The 21,356-nt window shown below is 43.3% G+C and overlaps 2 protein-coding genes across 7 annotated transcripts in view; one reads left to right on the forward strand and one right to left on the reverse strand.

Annotated features, from left to right (window-relative positions):
• The window catches only part of ctbp2a (C-terminal binding protein 2a), a 37,846-nt gene extending 34,115 nt beyond the window's left edge, over window positions 1-3,731 (forward strand). For 4 of the 6 annotated variants that reach the window (XM_088304975.1, XM_088304973.1, XM_088304978.1 and 1 more), the window contains 5 exons: window positions 793-1,007; window positions 1,167-1,297; window positions 1,541-1,668; window positions 2,022-2,139; window positions 2,824-3,731. In XM_088304975.1, coding sequence (XP_088161101.1) covers window positions 793-1,007; window positions 1,167-1,297; window positions 1,541-1,668; window positions 2,022-2,139; window positions 2,824-3,010 — 779 coding nt within the window. In that variant the 3' untranslated portion in view covers window positions 3,011-3,731. Of the gene's footprint in view, window positions 1-792; window positions 1,008-1,166; window positions 1,298-1,540; window positions 1,669-2,021; window positions 2,140-2,434; window positions 2,514-2,823 lie in introns of all 6 variants that reach the window. The other 2 variants (XM_088304977.1, XM_088304974.1) reach the window with 1 other exon arrangement.
• A 2,787-nt stretch (window positions 3,732-6,518) lies between these two features.
• On the reverse strand, window positions 6,519-20,002 carry zranb1b (zinc finger, RAN-binding domain containing 1b). Its single transcript, XM_088305158.1, has 10 exons — window positions 19,630-20,002; window positions 16,890-17,898; window positions 13,041-13,228; window positions 12,101-12,254; window positions 10,745-10,816; window positions 9,613-9,811; window positions 8,876-8,996; window positions 8,550-8,679; window positions 7,374-7,603; window positions 6,519-6,813 (listed from the first exon to the last, which is right to left on the reverse strand). The coding sequence occupies exons 2-10, from the start codon at window positions 17,815-17,817 to the stop codon at window positions 6,595-6,597; spliced, it is 2,241 nt and encodes a 746-aa protein (XP_088161284.1). The 5' UTR covers window positions 17,818-17,898; window positions 19,630-20,002; the 3' UTR covers window positions 6,519-6,594.
• Between the last annotated feature and the right edge of the window lie 1,354 nt (window positions 20,003-21,356).

The raw sequence follows: 21,356 nt of genomic DNA on the forward strand, positions 1-21,356 counted from the left end.
GTATTTATTTGGATTTGGCACCATCTTGTGGCATCTTGGTGCCAAGACACTTTGTTGAAGTGAATTGAGGAGCTCCATTCACACACAAGTGTTGCTCTGCCACCCTGTTGCAGCATCAAAAGGCAATTCTAAAACTTTTGGCGGGAATTTGTCGCGGATTTTCACTCTGCTTTCCTGCAATGCTACTTCTACTGTAGACAGGACATACGCTCACTGCAAAAAAAATTATTGAAAATGCGTTTTCAATAAGAAACCTAAACCTAGAAATGTGGCACTGTTTTCTTTTTGTTTGCACCAATCACAATTCAAGTTATTTTTCTGTATCAATAAAAATGACCAACGTGCTTGCTAAAATATTTGTACTTATTTTTTGAAAATAACTATTGTAAGGTGAATACAATTTTTTAAAAAAATGTAAAGATAATGAAAAAAGTAGGCTGTAATTTTTCTTTTTGTATAAAAGCATCTGCATATCTGAGTATTCCGTTTAAAATGTTTTTAATAAAAAAAAAAGTGGATAGAGATCTCTAAATTGAAATTTTAAAAAACAAAATTTTCGCTGCACTGTACAGATCCCGTAGCTCAAGTATTCATAACAGTTCTTCGAAAACAAAAATCTTCAGTGCTTAAAAATATTTTTTCTTCATAATTCTGTTTAGAAAACCGTGTTTCAATTGTTTAATGTGATACAAAAACAAAACAAAACTGCAAATCTAAAGTCCCGATGTCATCTGCGTGAAAAAGAACGTTTTCCGATCAACCTTGTAAGATTTTCAAGTGCGCCCCCTTCAGGTCGCGCAGGCCAGGCGGTGTCGATGCGGGCCAAGGCGTTCGGCTTCAACGTGATCTTCTACGACCCATACCTGCAGGACGGCCTGGAGCGCTCGCTGGGCGTGCAACGCGTCTACACGCTGCAGGACCTCCTCTACCAGAGCGACTGCGTCTCTCTGCACTGCAACCTCAACGAGCACAACCACCACCTCATCAACGACTTCACCATCAAGCAGGTGCGACGACACGCGCTCACATACTTGCATATAAAAGTCAAATTTGGAGATGCCCGTACAAGCTGTTTTGTTGGACATCTCGATACATTTAGTTTTGAAGTTTGTTGATCCATTGGCAAGTTTTGTCTTGTCTGAAAGTGCGTTCGTGTTTGGTTGCAGATGCGTCAAGGTGCATTCCTCGTGAATGCGGCGCGGGGAGGCCTGGTGGACGAGAAGGCCTTGGCTCAAGCCCTCAAAGAAGGCCGAATACGTGGAGCCGCCTTGGACGTCCACGAGTCTGAACCCTTTAGGTTTGTGCTGCCCAACGTTTGCTGAGCTTAAGCACATTATTTACAAGAGCACAAAAATGTGATACACGACTTAATTGGGTAACTTCTGCCGTCTAGTGGAGTTTAGTGGAACTGCACTTAATTGTTCTGCTTGTCACTAAATGAGACAGATGAACATTTGTTGTGAACAAATCATTTTCAGACAAACTGACGTGTTCTTACGTCCTTTTTTTTGTTTGCCACATTGGCTGCTCCTCTTCATAGCTTTTCTCAAGGTCCCCTGAAGGACGCCCCCAACCTGATCTGCACGCCGCACACCGCTTGGTACAGCGAGCAGGCGTCGCTGGAGATGCGCGAGGCCGCCGCCACGGAAATCCGACGAGCAATCACTGGTAGGTCAGCCTGAAGTACGAGGGGAAAAAAATGACTCCGGTTAAATTTTTATATAAAAAGTACAGAACCTGAAACAAAAGACGTGTGCTGGTTTCAGCTATATATTTTTTCTCTCTTTTCTTCTTTCATGGGTGAACTGTGGTGTCAATTTTTTTTCCTTAAATCACAAGGGAGTAATTTATTTAAAACCTTCCACTGCCTTAAGTTATGGTCAACAATGGCACGCTGGATCTATTCAATTATTTATCCTTTTTAAGTTTCAGTCTGACTTTACAGAAAGGCCCACTTAAATCTAACGCAAACTACTTTCCCTCTTTTATGATCTTGCTGACTGTGTGTGTCCATCATTTAGGTCGCATCCCCGACAGTCTGCGGAATTGCGTCAACAAAGAGTTCTTCATCACCTCGGCGCCTTGGGGTGTGATGGAGCAGCCGCAGCCTCACCCAGAGATCAACGGCGCCGCCTACAGGTGGGAGGATGCTAGCGCGTGCTGATGGGAAGCGTTTGCACTCGAGGCCCAATTACAGCGGAACCTCCAAAGTGGAGCACCCCAAAGTGTTCAAGAATGTCCGCTGCAGCATCAATAATTTCAAATTCATTTGTAATGATTTGAAAAAAATCCTTATTCTTGACATGATTTTCTTTGTTGACCAAAAATTGTGTATTGTGAAGAGAAGAAGTGACGGTGTTGGACTTTGGAGGTTCCAGCGGGCGTAACGTAACGTTTGGCTTGAACGGGACTGAACTGCTTCTCTCACACACAGCCGAGTGAACCAAACCATGGTACACGCCATAGCAACGGGGGGAATGCAGGACAAATTATATTCCTAATTGTCAAAGCAGGTAAATGATTCATGGTGATGGCACCAACAAAAAAAAAAGAAAAAAACAAAAAAAAACTCCCCAGTAAACCTCAATGTGTGTTACATTCACCTGGACCGCGTTGTCCCTCCCCCGTTTCCATACCGACCCTCTGTTCCCTGTAAGACTCCCCCCGAAAGCTATTCATTGTAGTAATTGATGCACAACTTTAAGATCGCTTTTGAACAACTGTCCACTGTGGTGATTGAAGCACAACTTTGCCACGGAGGCCCATGCATGGAGACGAAATGCCGTTTCTGTCCAAGTGCTTATAACGTTTGTGCGTTGGCAGGTTCCCTCCGGGTGTGGTGGGCGGCGTGGCCCCTGGCGGGATCCCCCGGCCCCTGGAGGGACTGCTGCCCGGCGGTGTGCCCGTGGCCCACACGCTGCCCCCGGGTACCCACGCGTCCCAAGCCACCTCCCCCAACCAGCCCTCCAAACACGGCGACCCCACCAGAGAGCACATGAGCGAGCCGTGACCACGCGCTGCCCGCCACTCAGACGGCAAGAACGCCCCTCGCCCGCCGGGCTGCGTGTCCCCACACCCCAGTCTACCAACCCCCCCCACCACCCCTGACGGAGGCCGCACAGATGAGACTGTTACATGAGCCCTCCCGGACTTGCAGGACGGAATTTCCGCGATTCCGCTCCTTTCCTTCATTCCAGCTGTTGTTTTCTTTTGTTTTGTTTTTTCTCCTTCCTTCCTTCTTTCAATGTTGTGTTGCAAGTGTTGTTCTGTTTCTGCAAGTGTTACATGTGTGTTTTTTAGCAGGAGTTGTCCTCAATAGCAAAAAAAAAAACAAAAACGAAAAAAAAACATTTTAATGCAAAATCATCCATTCAGTAAATTATATTTGCATCATCGTGAGCTAGAAAAGTAGGACATAATAAAAGTGACAGTTAAATTCAAGCCATATCTGAATAGACGCCAATCTGGATTATTTCATTTCCTCCTTTTTTTTTTTTTTTTAAATGTCAAATTCAGTTGATGTGCAGTTTGGTTGTTTAATGTTCTTAAATCACGTGACTGCTCCTTCTAGTTTGTTTTTGTTTTGTTCAGTTTTTTTTTTGTTTTTTTTTACATTTTTTTCAGGGTGGCTGTTTGTGTTTTTGTTCTTGTACAAGGTGACCATACAGTATAACAACATAAAGTTCAGCTGGAAACCACAAATAAATACATGCTGTCCTGATTGATGATAAGACTTGGTGGAATACGTTTTTGTGCAGCATTCATTGAATTATTTGCAGCCATTTGTTGTGGTGAGACTAAGGCCGGCACACCTGTGATGTCGAGTAAGCATCTTGATATGCAACAAATTATCTTGGCAAAAGTGCTCATTAGCATATTTAGACAAATCTGTGTACATGCATAAAAAAAAGCTTGCTCAGGGACACAACTGAAATAATCAAATCCATTCAAAACAGTAATTAATGTAATGCAATTTAAAAAAAATAATTTCCTTTTTTTGTTTTTCATCCATCGTAAGAGGGCAAGATTTATATCAAAGAATAATTGAAATATTTCAATTTGTATATTAGTGTCAATATTTATATAACAAATTGGATTATTTAAATTAACCAATTCATCTAATTTTAGTACTTATGTATATTATTTTTTTCTCGCATTTTATTGCATTATTCTGTCTATCACCCGTAACTGAATTAATTTAAATTTACAAAATAAAGCTCCAGACTAACATTAATAATTCGAATGTTGTAATATTTAAATAGTAATTGTTTTATTACTTGTACACTGAGTACGATGACGAAGGGCATTCTGATTCTGACACGACAGAGGTGTCGCAGAGTGACGTCACAATTGTGAGACCGAGTTAAATGTACCGGACGCGTTTATGAAACTATAAGTCTGTTACCCCGTTGGGTTTTAACAGATAGTGTGTCCTCGTTTGAATAAGGAACGCACTTAAACAGAATTGATTAATGAAAAAAATGAAGTTTCAAAATGGAGGCTTGAAGTCAAAAGTTAACCAACAGAAACGTTGCTTAATTCCATGCAGTATTTGCTACTTCCACTAGAAGGTGTAATACTGTCCAAAATGGTTTTAGCACTAAAACAACAGTAGACAGTTGAAACATTGAAAAATGTTTTTATTTTTCTGGTTGTTGTTTTTTTTTTTTTTGCTCACTTGTTTTTTTTTTTGTTACACTCTTGCATGTTTGTATAGTGACATGAGGCCTAAAAAAAATCCACAAACCAACTATTGCATCAATACCAAGCAACACGCCACAGGTGGACGCTCTGAACCGAGGGGAAAGAAAAGTGGCAAAAACAGAAATAAGAACTTAGTGAATTCCCCGTCTGCTTTGGTTTTGATGTCGCTGCTGTGACGAGACGCTATAACACACAAACGAAGTGAGTGAAGGTGACCTGGAGAGGTCAAGTGATTGACATGAAATGAAAAATGAGTTAAACAAGCACCAGGTTGTAGACGTCACCTTGAGGTACTACCAAAAAAATTCAAACCACCGGTAAAATCGACGTCATCGTAATGTCGCTTCTTCATCACCCCCCCTCCCCAAAAATGCAGAAACATATACAGATTATGAGCTTCCAAATACAATCATAATAAATATGTCGACTAAAAACAAAAGCAAACTTCTATAGTGTGAGTCCACTTATTAAAGGGAACATCTCCCCCCCACCAAGAGCTTCGTTGACCTCGTCCAAGTGATCGCATTCATGTAGAAATGTCATAAATGTGCAGTGCTTCATTAGAACTTCTCAACACAAGAATGGCTTTGTCCATTTTTTTCCCATATTTTCCAAAATCCAAATAGGAAACTTGCTTTTTGTACAGAACACATCAATGCTGGTAGAGTTCTTATTCGAATGGACTGGAAGTCGTTTTCTTTTCAACAACCACATGCATAATTATGTAAAGCCCTTTGAGCATTCATTCCATAGCCTTGCGATCCATCTTAAGGTTCATGAAAGAGTATGCACTTTGTCCTCACTTGTAAGAAAATTATTTTTTTCCACTGCAAGTGGCATATTACGATGAATTGTTGGATATCAAAGATAATGACTAATGAGCCAACAGTTAGCCAGTTTATTGTCCATGTATCAGCACGACAAGTTGACATTTTGGCCTACAAGCATAAAATCAAACCAGTAAATCTACTAGTAACACTACTAGAACTAACTAGTAGGCGTGTGTCACACACCAGTAGACTTCTAGACCCAATAGCAGCATCAAAAAACCCAGTAGTGCCGAAATAGTAAAATGCAGTTGTCCAACTAGTGTGCAGAAATGTTTGTAGTTGGAAAAAAGGGTACGAGTTGTCATTCTACTAGAGTGTTGCTTACTAGTGTCTTATTAGTGAGGACAAAGCATGTACTCGGACATGGACCTCAGCTGGATATCAAATAAATGCTTAAATGAGGGACTACCCAGATAGCAAAATATGGGTCGTCCCTCATTTGGCCATTGATTTAACTTCTTTTGCTAACTAAGTAATTATTAAGAAAAAAAATACAAGTACGACAGTTCTACTACTACGCTGAATTGCATTACATTATTGAGGCTTATTTTACAGGATGCGTATAAAGTTGTTTAGGCCTTCAACTGATATTCACCTTTACGGTTGTACTAGTAGGCCCAAAATGGCACTAGTCGTGTATAAATTGTTTCTAGTAAGACATGGTTGTTCTACTAGTGCATTATATTAGTAGGAGAAAAGAGCGTACTGGTTACATGGACCTCAAACTGGATGTTAAGTATAATAAATGCTAAAGCAGCTTTGGGCCAAAAAGTGTTAATAGTAAGAAGAATGTAATGCTCAAACCCAAAAGTGGCAACTAGCAGTTTAAAAAAGAGTAAGACATAATTCTTCTGTCTACGAGTGCAATGAATTGTCTTACACATGGAGCCAAAGGATGTGGACTAAATGCTTCAAAGGGCTTTCCATCCATGCATTTAACATGTAGGAATTCCGTCACATTGGAAATACAAATGGAAAAAGGTGTTTTGAATTTGTAAACCTTTTTTATTTTTCGCGCGCGTCACAGTTTGTCCCAAAGTCCCGAATGGCGAGCGAGCGCTCACTCGTCGTCGTCATCCTCCTCCTCCTCGCCGTCGGACAGCGCGGCGCAGGGCCGTATCTGCCGGTACCCGTCCAGCCACTTCTCCACCATCTGCGTGACGAGCGGGTGGTTTCGCCTGCGCGAGCTCTTCTGCAGGGCCACGAGTACGCCGCCGTCCGTCACGCAGCAGTCCAGCCACGAGCGCAGCAGCTTCTCCTGCTGCTCCTCGTTGCCCATCTGGCAAAACAACACAAAACGCACGCACAGACGTCAGATCGTTGAGTTATGCTAGTTTTATTTGGGACAAAAGCAAGTATTGCGACATCGGAATGTTTTAATGCCAATATTAAATAGCTAATTCATATATGGTTAATTTTTAAATCAATTATTTCTATTTTTTTTTTTTTTTACCATTTTTATTAAAGGATCATTTCTGGAGAAATTGCAAGTGAATGTTGAATGAAAAATTTTGGATACGGAATGATATTAAACGACATCATTACCAAGGTGAATTCAATGCGCTGAATGTTTTGAATTTCAAATGGGAACGATAATGTCAATCTTTTTTGTTGAATGCATCATTGGGAACGGATTGGGAGTTTTTCGCTGAAAATGTTGACATTTGGGAAAACTGATTTTTTGCAATCAGAAACAACAGCCTGCACGGTGCTAATTTTTGAAAACAGTTGAAATTGGAGCGAGGTGAATACGATGAATTATGTGCATGATGCATGTCAAAATGACGGCGTGACAAAACTGGGGACAATGCTTTCAGCATTCACGCAACAACAACTTACTTCCTGCGCGGAGAGGAAGTGGATGTGCAGCAGCTTGCGGTCGCTGTCGACGAGCGGCAGGAAGGTGACGGTGACGTCGTCGTCCGTGTTGAGGTTGGCGCCGGCGCCGCGATTGTCAAATCCGTCGTTCTCCATGGCCACCAGGGCCGAGAAGTGGCCGCGCGTGTAGCCCAGCGCGATGGGGCTTTTCCAGCAGAAGCTCTGCTCCCACAGCAGAGGCAAGTACACGCCTGGCAACATACACGTAACAAACACGTCATCAGCAACACGCGTGGCCAGGAAACACCCAAGTGTCTCCAGTCGACGTGTTCAAAGAGATTTTCGGCGTCCGACTAAACTGCTTGACGCACATACGATCTGGATTCGACCGGCTTCGACATTCAGGATTCTCAACATGCAAATATTTCATCTTTTCAGATAATGGACTCGATGGATTGACATCATCAAGCGTCGTTTCAAACCCAAATATATATATATTTTTTTTTTTTAAATACATGTTCTCCTTTTCTCCTTCCTTTTAAATTTGCATGTGCGATCCATCACAATATTGCGTGTGGTGAGGAACGTGTGGCAGCTATGTCTGCTATGTCAGCTATGAGGCACTCAAAAAGGAAGCCTCGGGCTAATGTTAGGAAACATTTTTTATAACGCTTTGGAAATAGAAAAAAAGACAACAAAAAAAAAGCTGCTTAGCCATCAGGTGACGCTATCAACCCCGTGTAGCCAAGCAGACGTCCTATCGGGAAAAGAAGCAATAATGAGAAAGTGAAATGATTTGAAGATTTTAGAGGACCACTTCCATTAGGGGTGACTTCATCCACAAAACCAGGAAAGCAAAACTGGAGTGGGAGTTGTTGGTTTGTCATACAACGAAGAATTTTGGATTCTTTGCTAACAACTAAAAATATGGGTATCAGGGAACTCGTGCAAGTTTTCTGAAATGTCTGTTTTTAGTGACATGAAACAGACAAGCAAAAAGGCTAAGACAGTAAACAGTTTTAGAAAAGACCAGTTGTTTAATTCTTGCAAAGCATTTTAAATATAGTAGCCACTCTAAGTGGTTGCCATACGATGGGTTGATGCTTTCTCATTACAGAGAACTTCATCACGTAGCACACACATACACACCACTAGAGGTCGCCCATGCACCCCACTTTGAGAATGACGGCGGCTCACCTTGAAAGCGAGTGAACCCAAGCGTTTCCCCACGGAAGCTTTTGTAGTACTTCACTCCGTAGACGATGATGGGCCTCCGAAGTATGTGTGCAAGGACAAAAATGTGAGTCTGCTCCAAGCTGGATCCAGGCTGGGGGAGGAGAGACAACACAAAGAGCCCCGGTTGCATACATGGTCACATACAGCAACAACTCCCGACAGCCTAACGCCAGCCCGCTTCTGCTGATTGCAAGACAGGAAGCACTCTCAAAGGCATCAGTAGATGGTCTCGTTGAATAATTGACAATTCCTGCCGGTTAAGAGTGGCTTTGCCGCACCGCACATACCTGACTGGCCAACGACAGGATGAAGGCCCAGTCTTCCTGCCACTGCTCCTCCCGGAGGGAAAAATGCAGGCCGAAGCTTTGCGAATACCACGACTCCCACTCCTTCCAGCGTGTGTAGAACCTTAGACAGCAAACACACCTTTTCTTTATTGTGTTCCATTTACATGTTTGTATTATTGCTAAAAAAGTTGCTTGATGGTTTCAAATGACTCGATAAGGGATGCTAATTTCAATTAGCCTGTTTATGGGATTTGACATTGTATGTTAGCATAAAGCTAGCCTACTTAGATTGTGCATGATTTTTTTTTGGAACACTCTTGTGCTTGAGTACTTCTAGCTTGCCAGTGCATGCACGCACGCTTTCCATTTGGATCAATATGGCAGTCAGCAGGGGGTCATGTGACACATTTTCCAAAGCCAAGCTTTGTGTTGACGTGTAAAACACAAGCAATGCGAGGCCGCCGCATGTCACGTTTCAGCTGCTGCTGTCCTTGAAGGCACCACCAAGGGCGGCCTTCGCACCAGCCGTGTGTGTGCCTTGCGCACTTGGTCCACTGCCAGCCAAGCACTGCGGGATCTGAGTCCACTTGAAGGTTCTTGCACCACAGGCAGGGAAACACTACTGCTGTTGTGTTAAATTGCGTAATCACTTCTTAGCTTAGCATTTAGCCATGCAGAACCTCTCCCAGACCGTCGACCAAACAGTTGAGGTGCGGTTTGTGTTTTTAGGGCCTCACCAGTGCGAGCAGTCGTGCAGGCTGTCGTGGAGCGTCTTGCGCAGGACCGAGTCCTTGTCGTAGATGCCCCACGTGGCCTGCAGCACCGAGTCCAGTAGGCAGTCCCCGGCTGTGCGGTTCCATAAGGCGTACAGCCGGCTGTCCAGACGCGTCCCGAGCTCCAGCGACCAGTTGATGATGGGAGACTCCTCTTCCAGCTCTGGAAGATGATCCCACCAAAAAAAAAAAAAAAAAAAAGTGAGGCTGTTGCCATGGTGACTGGTTGACCGGATCTGGAGTTTTTTTTCATAGTGTTATCATTTGGGCTTTGATTTTTTTTTTTCTGCATGCTCACTGCTTTTTCTTTGTTTACATATTTGATCAAATTCTCCTTAAACTCACCGTTTGGTCTTAACCGTACAAGCCGATTGCTACAAAAGAGTCCCTTAAAAAAGGAATCCAGTTCTAAATACGACACCAGATATGAGACGATACTTGGCGGAACATGTGACCTGGTGAGAAGACAACAAGGCCCTTGTGTCGATGTGCTCTTTTTGAAGCACAGCGGGCTTAATCTATTTAATAGCCGACCTCCTCAGTGTGTCATTGAAGCAACAACCTAATCGGACGCTGCATTTGGTGCATCACAGTGAAACTTTCTGGGGTGGGGGGTGGTGCAGCAAGTCGCAGAGCGCTCTAACTAGGCCACGTGATCAGATTTAAATCTTAATCTCTTAATCTGAAAAAAGGGGGGGCGGGGCACAGCCGTCTTTTCTGAACAAATCTGCGGCAAAAGTGAAGTCCCAAATGCTTGTTATGTGATTTTTACACAATCTGAGCGACACGATGCACGGAAGAGGTAAAGTGTTGCTTTTGTTACGTAAATGGTCAAAAATTGACAAAAGACAAGACACGAAGTAAACGTCCAAGGAGAGCGAGCCCAGTTTTGGTAAGGAAGGAAGTGCGAGTAATAAACCTCTGCAAATACTTGGCGTGCTTCATGTTAGAGGATGAGTGGATGTGTGTGTGCGTTGATGGGGGGGGGTTGGACCACCGTCAACTTGGATCTGGTTTAACTCAGTCAAACAGCAATTTGTGCATGCAGTCACTGCTGTAATACTGCACTGCATTGTAAGAAGACTCGATTATTTACCTTTTTGCACGTCTCGGTCCAAAACCTCGTCAAAGAGCTTTTCCTGAACGGCTGGGGGCAAATCCTCAATATCTGTAACAAACACAACAACCGCCAATTTATTTTTTTAAAAAGTAGTAACTTCTTAAAGTGGAAATTATATGAAAAGTAAACCTCCAACTTCACCATACGACGACAATAGAGGCTTTTTATTCCATTCATGTTTGGCAATGAATGAATGCGCCACAATTACGCAGTATAGTGTAGAAACCGCTGAACTTTATTTCTGGTTAATCGGATTCTCTTGAAATAGTGTCAAGTGTGCGCCGACTCCCGTTTTACAGAAGTCTGAATGTGATAGGTTAATGAACACACGACCATCCTCAGTTCTGAGAGGGTGTGCACACTTGCGCAAACACACCCTTGTTTTGCTTTTTTCCCCTCACTTTCCAATTGAGTACAGCGTATGCGTTAGGTCACATAACGGTGGAAAATGTGTTTTAATGATTTATCTTGGTCATGTTGTTTTTATTTTGCTATAACAAAACCTGCTATTTCAACAGGGGTGTGTAGACTTTTTATGTCTACTGTATAGTCATTGTAATTCTTAAAGTTTGCCCTTGCTGACTGTCGGGCCACCATGGAGCTACAAAAACTTCCCCAACCGGGCTATATTTAACTCATAAAGTCATAAATTATAAATTAATAGTAATTGTTTTAATTAATACAAATAAAAACAATTTAAAATTGTTAAGATGTGAGCTTTTATTGCATAATAATTTTTTTCTTTTTTTTGTGTGTTCTAGATTTTTGCCATGGTACCAGTATTAAAGTACTTTATGCCGATAGTCAACATTTTGGTATCGTGACATCACTGGTACAACATGAGTGAAATGCTTCTGCTCAGGCCAGCCATCATGTTTTTGTTCCGTCCACAATAACCAGAAGCTTTCCGTCGATGCTCGGGGCTCTTGTCAACACAGTAGCCAATTCTTCCACTAACAGAGACATGAATGCATTGACTGTGTGTGGCCGAAACAGAGCGACTCTCTGCTCGTGGCCACGAGCCAAGGTCGCTATTGTCCTGCACGCACTGCCCCACCAATCTTTGGTTGAGGCTAGCACACTAAACTAGAGGCTGCGACTTGAAAAAAATATTTGAGATAAAGCTCCTTTATAGTTTTTTTTTAAACTGTTTTGTATGTTGTACAATAAAGATACTCCAGAAAGTGAGCCAGAGGTGAACTATGTCTTCCGGACAGCGTTCATAACAAGCAGAAAAGACAGGTGGTGGTTGTAGCAATTTCTTGGATTGTAGCAAATTGCCCATTAGCGCGCTGTGTTGGTGTTGTTATCGGTGGTGATGGCGGCGCAGACCTGCAGGCAACGTGAAGGTGACCAGGTCAGTGAGGAAGTAGCAGGTGAAGTCGCCCTTGCGCTGGTGGAGGGAGGCGGCCACCTCGCGACGGATCTGCTCCGTCAGCTCGGGACACACCATCGCCGGGATGCACTTGGCGGCCTGTTGGGACACCTGTGTGGTGCACGTGAGCAGAGAAAGATTTCAGACAATGGGGTGGGAAACATGTCATATACGGTGGAGCCCAGAGTTCAAAGCAAACATGGTGAATCAGCATTTAGCTGTTATGCTACCAATCCAAGTGAATTTGTTTGCAAGTGAGAATGCTTTGAAATCTAGGTTAATAACTATACTTTTTTTCCCCATGCCTATGATTGAGGTCTTTCAAAGCATTTTAAAATACATTTTTGAAAAAAAAATTGCACCATATGTTCTTTTAAGTAATTTTAGTAAGATGCCTATAACTTGTATTTCTAGACTTCGTTTTTAAATGTTTGTAGTTATTTTGTTTGTAAATGTTTTTAAATATTGTACTTTGAATTATGTAAAGAACTCCGAGTTACCTCGCGTAATGTGCTACATAAATAAAGCTGCCTTGCCTTGCCTTGGAAGTCTAAACGACTGCGAGTCAATGTTTCCTGCTAATGTGATTTATCTGAGTGCCTGTGAGGACAACAACAGGAAAGCATTTGAGAAATGTTCAGTTGTTGCGGCTGGCGGCTTTCAAACGCAGGCATTTTTGCAGGCATGCTGCAACGTCTCACTCAGCGCTCTCGCTCGCTGACCCGCTCTGACAGCAAATTGGGCCAGCGAGCGAGAGCGCGGGAGGCGAGGTGCGCGCCGACAGATAATCTGGGATAACGGTGCCCTCAGAAAGCAAGCTGCTATCCGCGCCTCAGGCACCAACACGCAAAGGCGCACGCGCCTTCGGGGACACGCGACAGACATCGGCGTTCTGACCTCGGTGAGCAGCACGGCCAGCATGTCCTGCCTCTGGAAGCGGATGGCGAGGTGCACCAGCGTGAAGCCCACGTCGAACGCCGACGGACGGTTGAGCAGGTGCACCTCGTCGGACGACAGCTGCCTCGCGATGTCGCCCCCCGACGTCTTGTAGGTCTCCACAGCCGCCAGGTCACCCTCCACCACGCCTGTGTGGACAGACGAGATGAAATTAAGCGTGGTGCAAGTAATCCACGGACCAGTTGATGCAACTTCTAAAGCTGATTTTTTAAGTATTAATCAATTCTCCCATTGAAATAAACAAAAAGTATGTCTGGGCAATTAATCAAAGCAATGTAGAAGAATGCCTGCCATCAGAAATTATTATTTATTTGGACTAGCGATTCTCAACAAGTGGGACGGGACCCTAAGTGGGTCGCGGAGCCATTTTGAGTGGTTTGCGGACAGGTAGTATAAATTTTCAGGGGTTTCTCAGGCTATGTTTTGAAATTGCAGTTGTCCGGTTCATCAACAGTTTCATCTGAAAGACACTAAACAACCATTCTAAGCATGTTTATTTAAAAATATGATACACGTACGTTTCTCAAGATTATTTTTCAACAGTAGATTTTTTTTAATTGCTTTTTAACGTCTATTCCAGTTTGTAATATTAATCTACCCTTGGATTGTACACTAAAATGTGGCAAAAAAGATATGAGAACAAATCGAACTAAAGTTGGTTCGTAACATATCGCAAAGCCCCTTTCTCTCACAAAAAAAGCAGTGCCGTTGTACACCACTGAAAGCAACAATCACAATGATAAGCATATCGCGGAATTAATAACACAAACAGCGCAAATCACGAGAGCTTTGATAAAGCGCTTGTACTGGATTTGATTATCTTGTGCATGCCTCTGGAGTTTAAACTGCATTCATTATAGTCGTAATCAACTGTTCTGCTAAGCGAGTCATTTCACAATGAAATGAAACTCAAAGTGTAAATTATGGATGCTACTCCACTCCATACATCTTGTGTGCCGCATACAACAATTACAGCATCCTCTTGACAGTACTGTAAACACTGCAGCGCTTTTTTTTTTTGTCCTCATGTTAACACAACAATGCTCGGGGAGAGAGACACAGAGTGGGTGGAAGGACTCGCCGTGCCATGCGGAGCTGGCCTAGTGCTGCGAGCGACAAGCGGCAGGGAGAAAGCCACACAAAAAGCAGCGCAGTGTGACAAGAGAGGATCACAAAGCAGCAGAATGGTGTGGGCGTGCCGGCGGCCCCGCCGCCAGCCCTGCGCTCCAACATCCTGTAAGACAACACGCGCAGCACGGCAATCGCCTCAGGACACTCGCTTGAGCGAATGTCTGTGATTGACAATCAGGTCTGAACGCAGATGTGACTCAGTTACCCTTTTGGAAACAATTTCCATCCATTCCAAATACTGCAGTAGGGCTGCGACTGATGATTATTTTAAGAAACGATTACTGTCGATTATCCGCTTGCGTAATCTGACCTGAGGTTTTAATTTCCATCCCTTCATTCAAATTGACAGTGCAGAAACCAAAGACATAAACTGATGATGATTCAGTTTACCGGTTTGGTCTTCATAAACTGTCACAAAATTGCCCCAAAAAAACAAGACGTTTGGAAATGGCTTACTTAGACTAAACAAAAAATTTAATGCATCGTCTTTCATGGATTATCAAAAAATATTTACAATTGGGAGAGTGACATGTAGACAATTTGGAGTTAAATAAGGTCTTGAAACAATTAAGGCTCAAAATAGTGTTTTATTTCAATAAAACTGGTCAATCACTTTTACTTTCGATTTTTTAATCAGCGATGCAAATCAATTTTTGTAAGATTATTTCTTGTGCTTATTCCAAATCTGTCCATGTTTTTTCCTTTCTTCATAATAATACAATATTGAAATAATTATGAATTACGGATTAATTTCAGCAACAATATTTGGAATTTGTTTCTGAAACATAACTATAAATTACAATGCATGGGAAAATGTGTATTGCACAAGCTTTTAGAGGTCAGACACAAAGACAAAAATACATTTGGGGACACCTAAAGCCATCTGAGATTCAAATTTGACTACATCTGAAGGAGGACAACTGCCTGGTCTGAGGAGTTTGACAATTTTCTATGAAAAAGGGAATCAAAACGATTAATCGATTATTTAACTACTTCTCAATTCGTTTGATATTCCCTCAATCGGTGCACCTCTAATCCAAAGTGTGGCAAAGAAGTAGTAGAACTAGTACAGCATACGAGGTGAAGGGAGTATTGGAAGTGTGCTTGTATTTTACATACTTTTATGCCTTATGCTCCAGAAATCAAAAATAACAAAATAAATGATCAAGTATTTCAAAGTGACACTAAGACGCGTTCTGAAAGCTGCAAGATGTTTTGCCATGCGATGGCAAGTCCCTGTCAGGTGGTCAATAATGCAGGCTGAAAGTCATGAGTGTTGCTCAAGACGTACAGAATATATTTCTGACCGACTTGTCACTCTATTTTTAAAGCGACAGCTCCTGTTGGAAGCCTGTTGTGCACTCGCACGCACGCACACACGCACATGTGACACGCTTCACCTCCCTAGCAACAGAGGACAAATTCATGTGACGGATTGTACACAGCACAATTGGGCTGTGACCTCTTTGCAAGTTGACGTCCCCTTGGCCTGAAAGCGTCCATCACTTCTATTCAGCGCAATATGAAGAACATGTGGGAGAGCGCTGGACTAGTAGCATGAGAAAGAAAGGAGGAAAAAAAAAAAAAACAATCGAATTTTTTCTTAGAATGTTCATCCTCCCACTCCACACTCACCAGTCGACAGTGTGGGTGGCCGGACACTCACTCACTCGCTCGCTAGCTGATAACCACACACGGTGTTGCAGTGTATCAGTATACAAGAAGACAAACGATTCAATCTGGACCGGGCTATGTAAACCCGGTTGGAACAACTGCTATGAGGAGAATAAACATATGATCTTGCTTATCCTTTTTATGACTTTGACACAACTCAAACGATACTATGGCAAAAACCTAACACATCAATAAAAGCAGTGGAATCATCCAAGTAGAAGGCTCTACGTAGAACAGAAAACATGCAGCTTGTGTTTTTGTCGCTAGTATACTTTAATTGTTTAATCATCTTTGTTTGACATTTAACTTTGACAAATAAACAGCTTGGAGCAAGCACGTTTGGCCACTTATTTGAAGACTTGTTCACCATCTGGCAAACTGCACACAGGCACTTAGAATATCCTACTCATCCGCTTTGCATTGTTTTTGACGGCGAGGCACTGCCATACTTTTTAAGTACCGGTACACCGATTGGCATCAATATCGCGGTATGAAAGATCCCAGGCATATATTCTTTATCCTCTGGAAAAAAAAAAATAAATTACTCGTGATTTAATCTTTTGGGCTTTTAAATGAGGGTTTTGCTAAAATTAAAGCAAAATATGAACAATAACTTAATATTTATTGCTTTAAAATTCTTTGTTTTTGTACATCTGACTTTTACGTAATGCACAGCTCTTTGCATGCACTGCACCCATGGTTGTTTTTGTGCTCGATGAATAAATTTGTTTTGAATTAATATGAAAGAGTTTTTATTTTTTAATCCACTTCAATAAGTTATTTACAACTACATTTTACTACATAGCAATTGCTCAGCCCTAGTTGGATGTGCAATTGAGTGAAATACAAAAAGCATTTGCCTGAATGTAATGGATCTATATAATACGTAAGTTTCACTTTTCAAATTGAAAAAACTGAAATTAATTTGGTTTTCCGCGGTATTCTAATTGATAGCGATCCCCCTGTATTTCACTTGAAACTCACCAACACAGGCGTTGAGGAACAGCCAATCCGTCCTCCTCATTCTGTTCTTAATCTGCTTCAGCTTTTTGAAATCCACCTCAAGCTCCTCTTTACTCCCAACTCCGGCCCCTGACGCCACCTCGATCCTCTGAAAGTCCATGTTCACCTCCGACTCGCGTTTGGAGGAAGGTGGCGATCTCCTCTGGCTGGTGCTGCAGCCGCCGACCAAACCCACCACACCGCCGACTCCCAGGCCTCCGGCGCCGCTGCCGACGCCCCGCCTGTTGCCCCTGTCGGCGTCGATGAACTTGGACGACGGCTGCTGCCGCTCGGGTTCCGACGCCAGTTCAATGGGTTCGACTAGGAGGCCGTGACTGGGCCGGGGGTGGTCGCACACGACGCACTTGGGCGCCTTTGACCAGTTCTCATAAGTGCAGGCGGTGCAGGTCCAGTGCTGTGCGTGTGTGTTGAGCCTATTGCGGTCATTGTATTCCTCGCAGGGGTCCGTGGCGGTGGACGAGGGCACGGCGCGGCATCCGGAGCCTGAGGTCTGAGGCGACTCCGTGGGGCTACGCGGCTGTCCTTGATGGCTCGCGTGCTGCTGAGCGTGCTGCCTGTGACACAGGCACTGAGTGCAACGGATGGCACGGGGCCAGTTCAGGTAGGTGCACATGTGACAGGACCACTTGGAACTGATCTCGGGGCTATCGGCCACACGGACGCGGGGGCGTGCGCTGGAGTCGGGGCAAATGAGCAAAGAGGAGCTACCCTGGGTGGGGCTGTTGCTGAGGCCGGCGGGGTCCAAGGTCGGGGTGCTCTTGAAGGGCTCCTCGGTGATGATGGCGCCCGCGCTGGGCCGCTGTGCGCGGCACATGGTGCACTTGATGGCCGACGGCCAGTTCTCGTAGGTGCAGTATTCACAGGCCCACTTGGTGACCAGCTCGGTCATCGTCGCGCCCACGCCGAGGAGGCTCGCTGCCGTTTGGTGGGGTTCTCAGCTCGGCAGGTCCACTCTGAAGCAAACAGTACACTGCAACCAAAGACACATGGAGCATTTTACTAGGGATGTTTGATACCACTTTTTCTCCAGACCGATACCAGTGACTGCTACCCCGGGTTTCATTTAACACAATGATGAAAAATTCTGACGCAGATGATAATTCGACGATGTGTCAAACTATAGTGCCAACTACTGGTTACCAGTCGATCACAGGGGACATAAAAAGACACACAACCATTCGCACTATCACAACCCGATTGAGGCATTTTAATCAAACAGTTAGTTGTTTGATGATATATGGACTGGATGACCTACACATTCATAAATTTTCAGTTAAAACTGTTACTTCAAACATTGGCCGTATTGTTAATGGAGGTTTCATCATGGTGACGGTGAGTGTGCAATTTGCAGCGGGGATAATCTATATCAATGAGATTATCACGTTAATCAAGGGGTGAGTAGTTTCAATGTTGGTGTCCGAGAACATCCGGTAGAGTGTCACATTCTGCCGCTCAGAATATTTTTTTTACGTGTAGATTAATGGAAATTTGTCACAAAAATGGCTACACCACAAGGCATGAGGCAAAACGGGTACAGTAACTCACTATTGGGTTCTTGCTCATAAATTCCCACCCCATGATGAAGACGCGGAATACTTTTACTGCATTTTAGTTTCATTTTACAGATGTTAACTTCACTTTAGAATATCAAGATATTTAAAACAACGCCTGCACATTTGATAACTTCATAAATTATTGACTTTATCTTAATTGTATTTGTTAACATCATCAGAATGGTAGGTGTTGTATTGTCTGTGATGTTAATGTCGGTTTTAGGTCGTCAACAGTCAGTGTACGATTTGCAGTGGGGGATATTCTATAATCAGGTGCACAGAGTACCGGTATCACATATTAATCTCTACTAATGCACATCTGCACAATATAAAAAGAGTGGATTTACCAGCAGAGTGCAGTTTTTCCTGTGTGGAAGTATTTAAATTTGACGCCAGACAACACAGCAATGCTCAATGACAAACCAGCATGGAAACCCAACACCGACCATAAACACATACAGTAAAAGTTAATTTATAGACAGGGGGCCAGAGTGGCCTACAGTGCCTCAGAGGAGGCTGGTAACAAGAGACATCGGGCGAATGAAAGCAGACACCCAGCAGGGAAGACGCGTGACTGCCGAGACACTTAACCCACGCACTGAAATTTAATTCAGAGCAAAACCTATAAAACACAAATTTTAAAAAAGGGGGGGGGGTTAATAATCCACAGCGCATGCGCATTGCTTACATTCGGTCTGGGATGTTTGTTTACACGGTGAGAAATTCATCACATGAGCGCGACAAAACGCACCGCGGGCGCCTTGTTTGTTGTTGTTTTTTTCCTTTTTTTAATTTGTTTTATTATTTTCAAAATCCCACAACGACAACCAGACTCGCCCCACTTTTTTGTAAAGGTACGACGTTCTTTTTGAACAGGTTCACAGGTGACGCGCTAATCGTTTCGTGCTCAAATCCGGCTACGAAACACGCTTTGGCGTCAGACAGAACGTCAACAACTTTCCCTAGCGATGGCAATATCGCGAGATTTGCCACCTTGCGTTACAAACTCGACGAGATTTGACAACCTGCCAGATAAGTAATTACAGAGCAAGCTAGCCGCCCGCGCGCTGCTAACACGAACGGATGGTGTTGTTTTTGCGCTTCGAACATGCAGACTGTTGAGTAGAACACAACGAGAAGCCCCTTACCTCGTTTCGTTTGCCGTGGAGAGCCCACTCCCTGCCGAAGCCACTGGGGCTTCTCTCACGTCGCCGACACTAGCCGCATATTGACTTGGCTGGATGGCGGAGGTCCACATAAGCCACAGGGCGAGAGCCTCCACCCACTCTCTCGAGCCCCGTCCCTCCTCGCTTGTCCGTGTTGTACTCTTCAAATCATCTTGATTCCCTTTTCGCCGAGCAGACGGGCTTTTTAATGGCGGCACCGAAAGGGGGGAAGAAGCGAGCGAGGCAAGGGCTAAAAACACACTAGCGAGAGAAGTATGGAAGCTCTCTCACTGTTGGGGAGGCAGGACCGGGGATTTACTACCTGGATCTGCCGCGCGTTGCAATTGGCCGGTTTCTGTGCATCCTCTCGCGTCGGCCAATCAGAATTGACGTACCTCGTTGTCCATGTTAAAGGGATACGTCAGAGCAAAACAGAACACTTCAATGTCAACCGGAATAATAGCAGTGGTTTAGAATGGACTAATTTGTCACCACACCTCAATAGGCGGACTAGTTTATTGAAACGCAGAATCACATCTTTTATTTATTTATTTTATTTAAATCACAAGCTTGGTCTTTTGTGTGTATATATTTTGTTATTGCGGGAATTGCAATTAACCACGTGGTATAGGCTCCAAAGGGATGATGTCATCGTGAAAATACTGCAAGCAGCCTGCAGTAATGTGTGGCAGCTTCAATGTCAGCCCGACGCGCAAACAGTAGGCTGAAACGTCATGTTTTTTTTTCAAATGTTATGAGCAGCCACTCCCACACTTAACGTGAATATTTTTGTACTGGTTTAATTTTTTTGTGATGAAGAAAAAAATACAGTTCCACAAATGTGTTGCATTAAAACGTATTACACAAACTAAGCCATATCTGCACGTTTCTCTTCATAAACTCCTTAGGAGGAAAATACCCCATACACCACTCCAATTGAAAATTCTGACGGATTTCCAACCTTTTTGAAACTGAGAGCTACTTCTTGGACACTGATGAATGCGAGGGGCTACTGCTTCGATACACAATAAATAAATGTCTTACCCGTAATACTGAATGAAGCGAAGACGCTGATTTCTCACAATAATGATCAAATATTTAACAAGGTAGGAAACAGATCAGGTGCTCCTTATTTCTATAAATGTCTCCTAGTGTTTTCATTTTTAAAGGAAAATTAAAAAGGATCACTTATAGAACATACCTCAGAATGAGAAACGTACGAGAAAACAAACACACCACCCAGCATACACACATCTCTCTTTATTAACTGTCTAATGTAAGACCATACTGTGCTAATTCAACCATGCCTTTTGTCTTCTGCCATGTGCACAAAAAAAGATAAAAGCCTCAAGAGTCCCCCAGCATTATGCTTCAGGGAGGAGGTGTCAAGGTGTCCCATTCATTGTACGAAGAGTACAGGGAGTATTACCCCATACAGTTATGAGTTCATGAGTGTCTATTTGTATAGTGTTACATAAAAAATAAAAAATAAACTAAACCTGAGCTCTGCTGTTTTTTGATCATCAAGTGGAGGTTACGCAAGGATACAATAGTCAATACAGTTGAACCTCTGCAGTGTTAGCATAATAGCAAAATTGCCCAAGTCACCTAATTTGCTTGATATTACCAAAATATACAAATGTGCCTGCTAAAAGTAGTGTTTTTAATTTAGGTCTTTGTAGATTCTCAACAATCCAGGTCATGTTAAC

This window comes from Idiotropiscis lumnitzeri, chromosome 9, assembly GCF_059441095.1.
Source record: "Idiotropiscis lumnitzeri isolate Australia: NSW breed Sydney's pygmy pipehorse chromosome 9, RoL_Ilum_1.0, whole genome shotgun sequence".
NCBI classification, from domain to species: Eukaryota; Metazoa; Chordata; class Actinopteri; order Syngnathiformes; family Syngnathidae; genus Idiotropiscis; species Idiotropiscis lumnitzeri.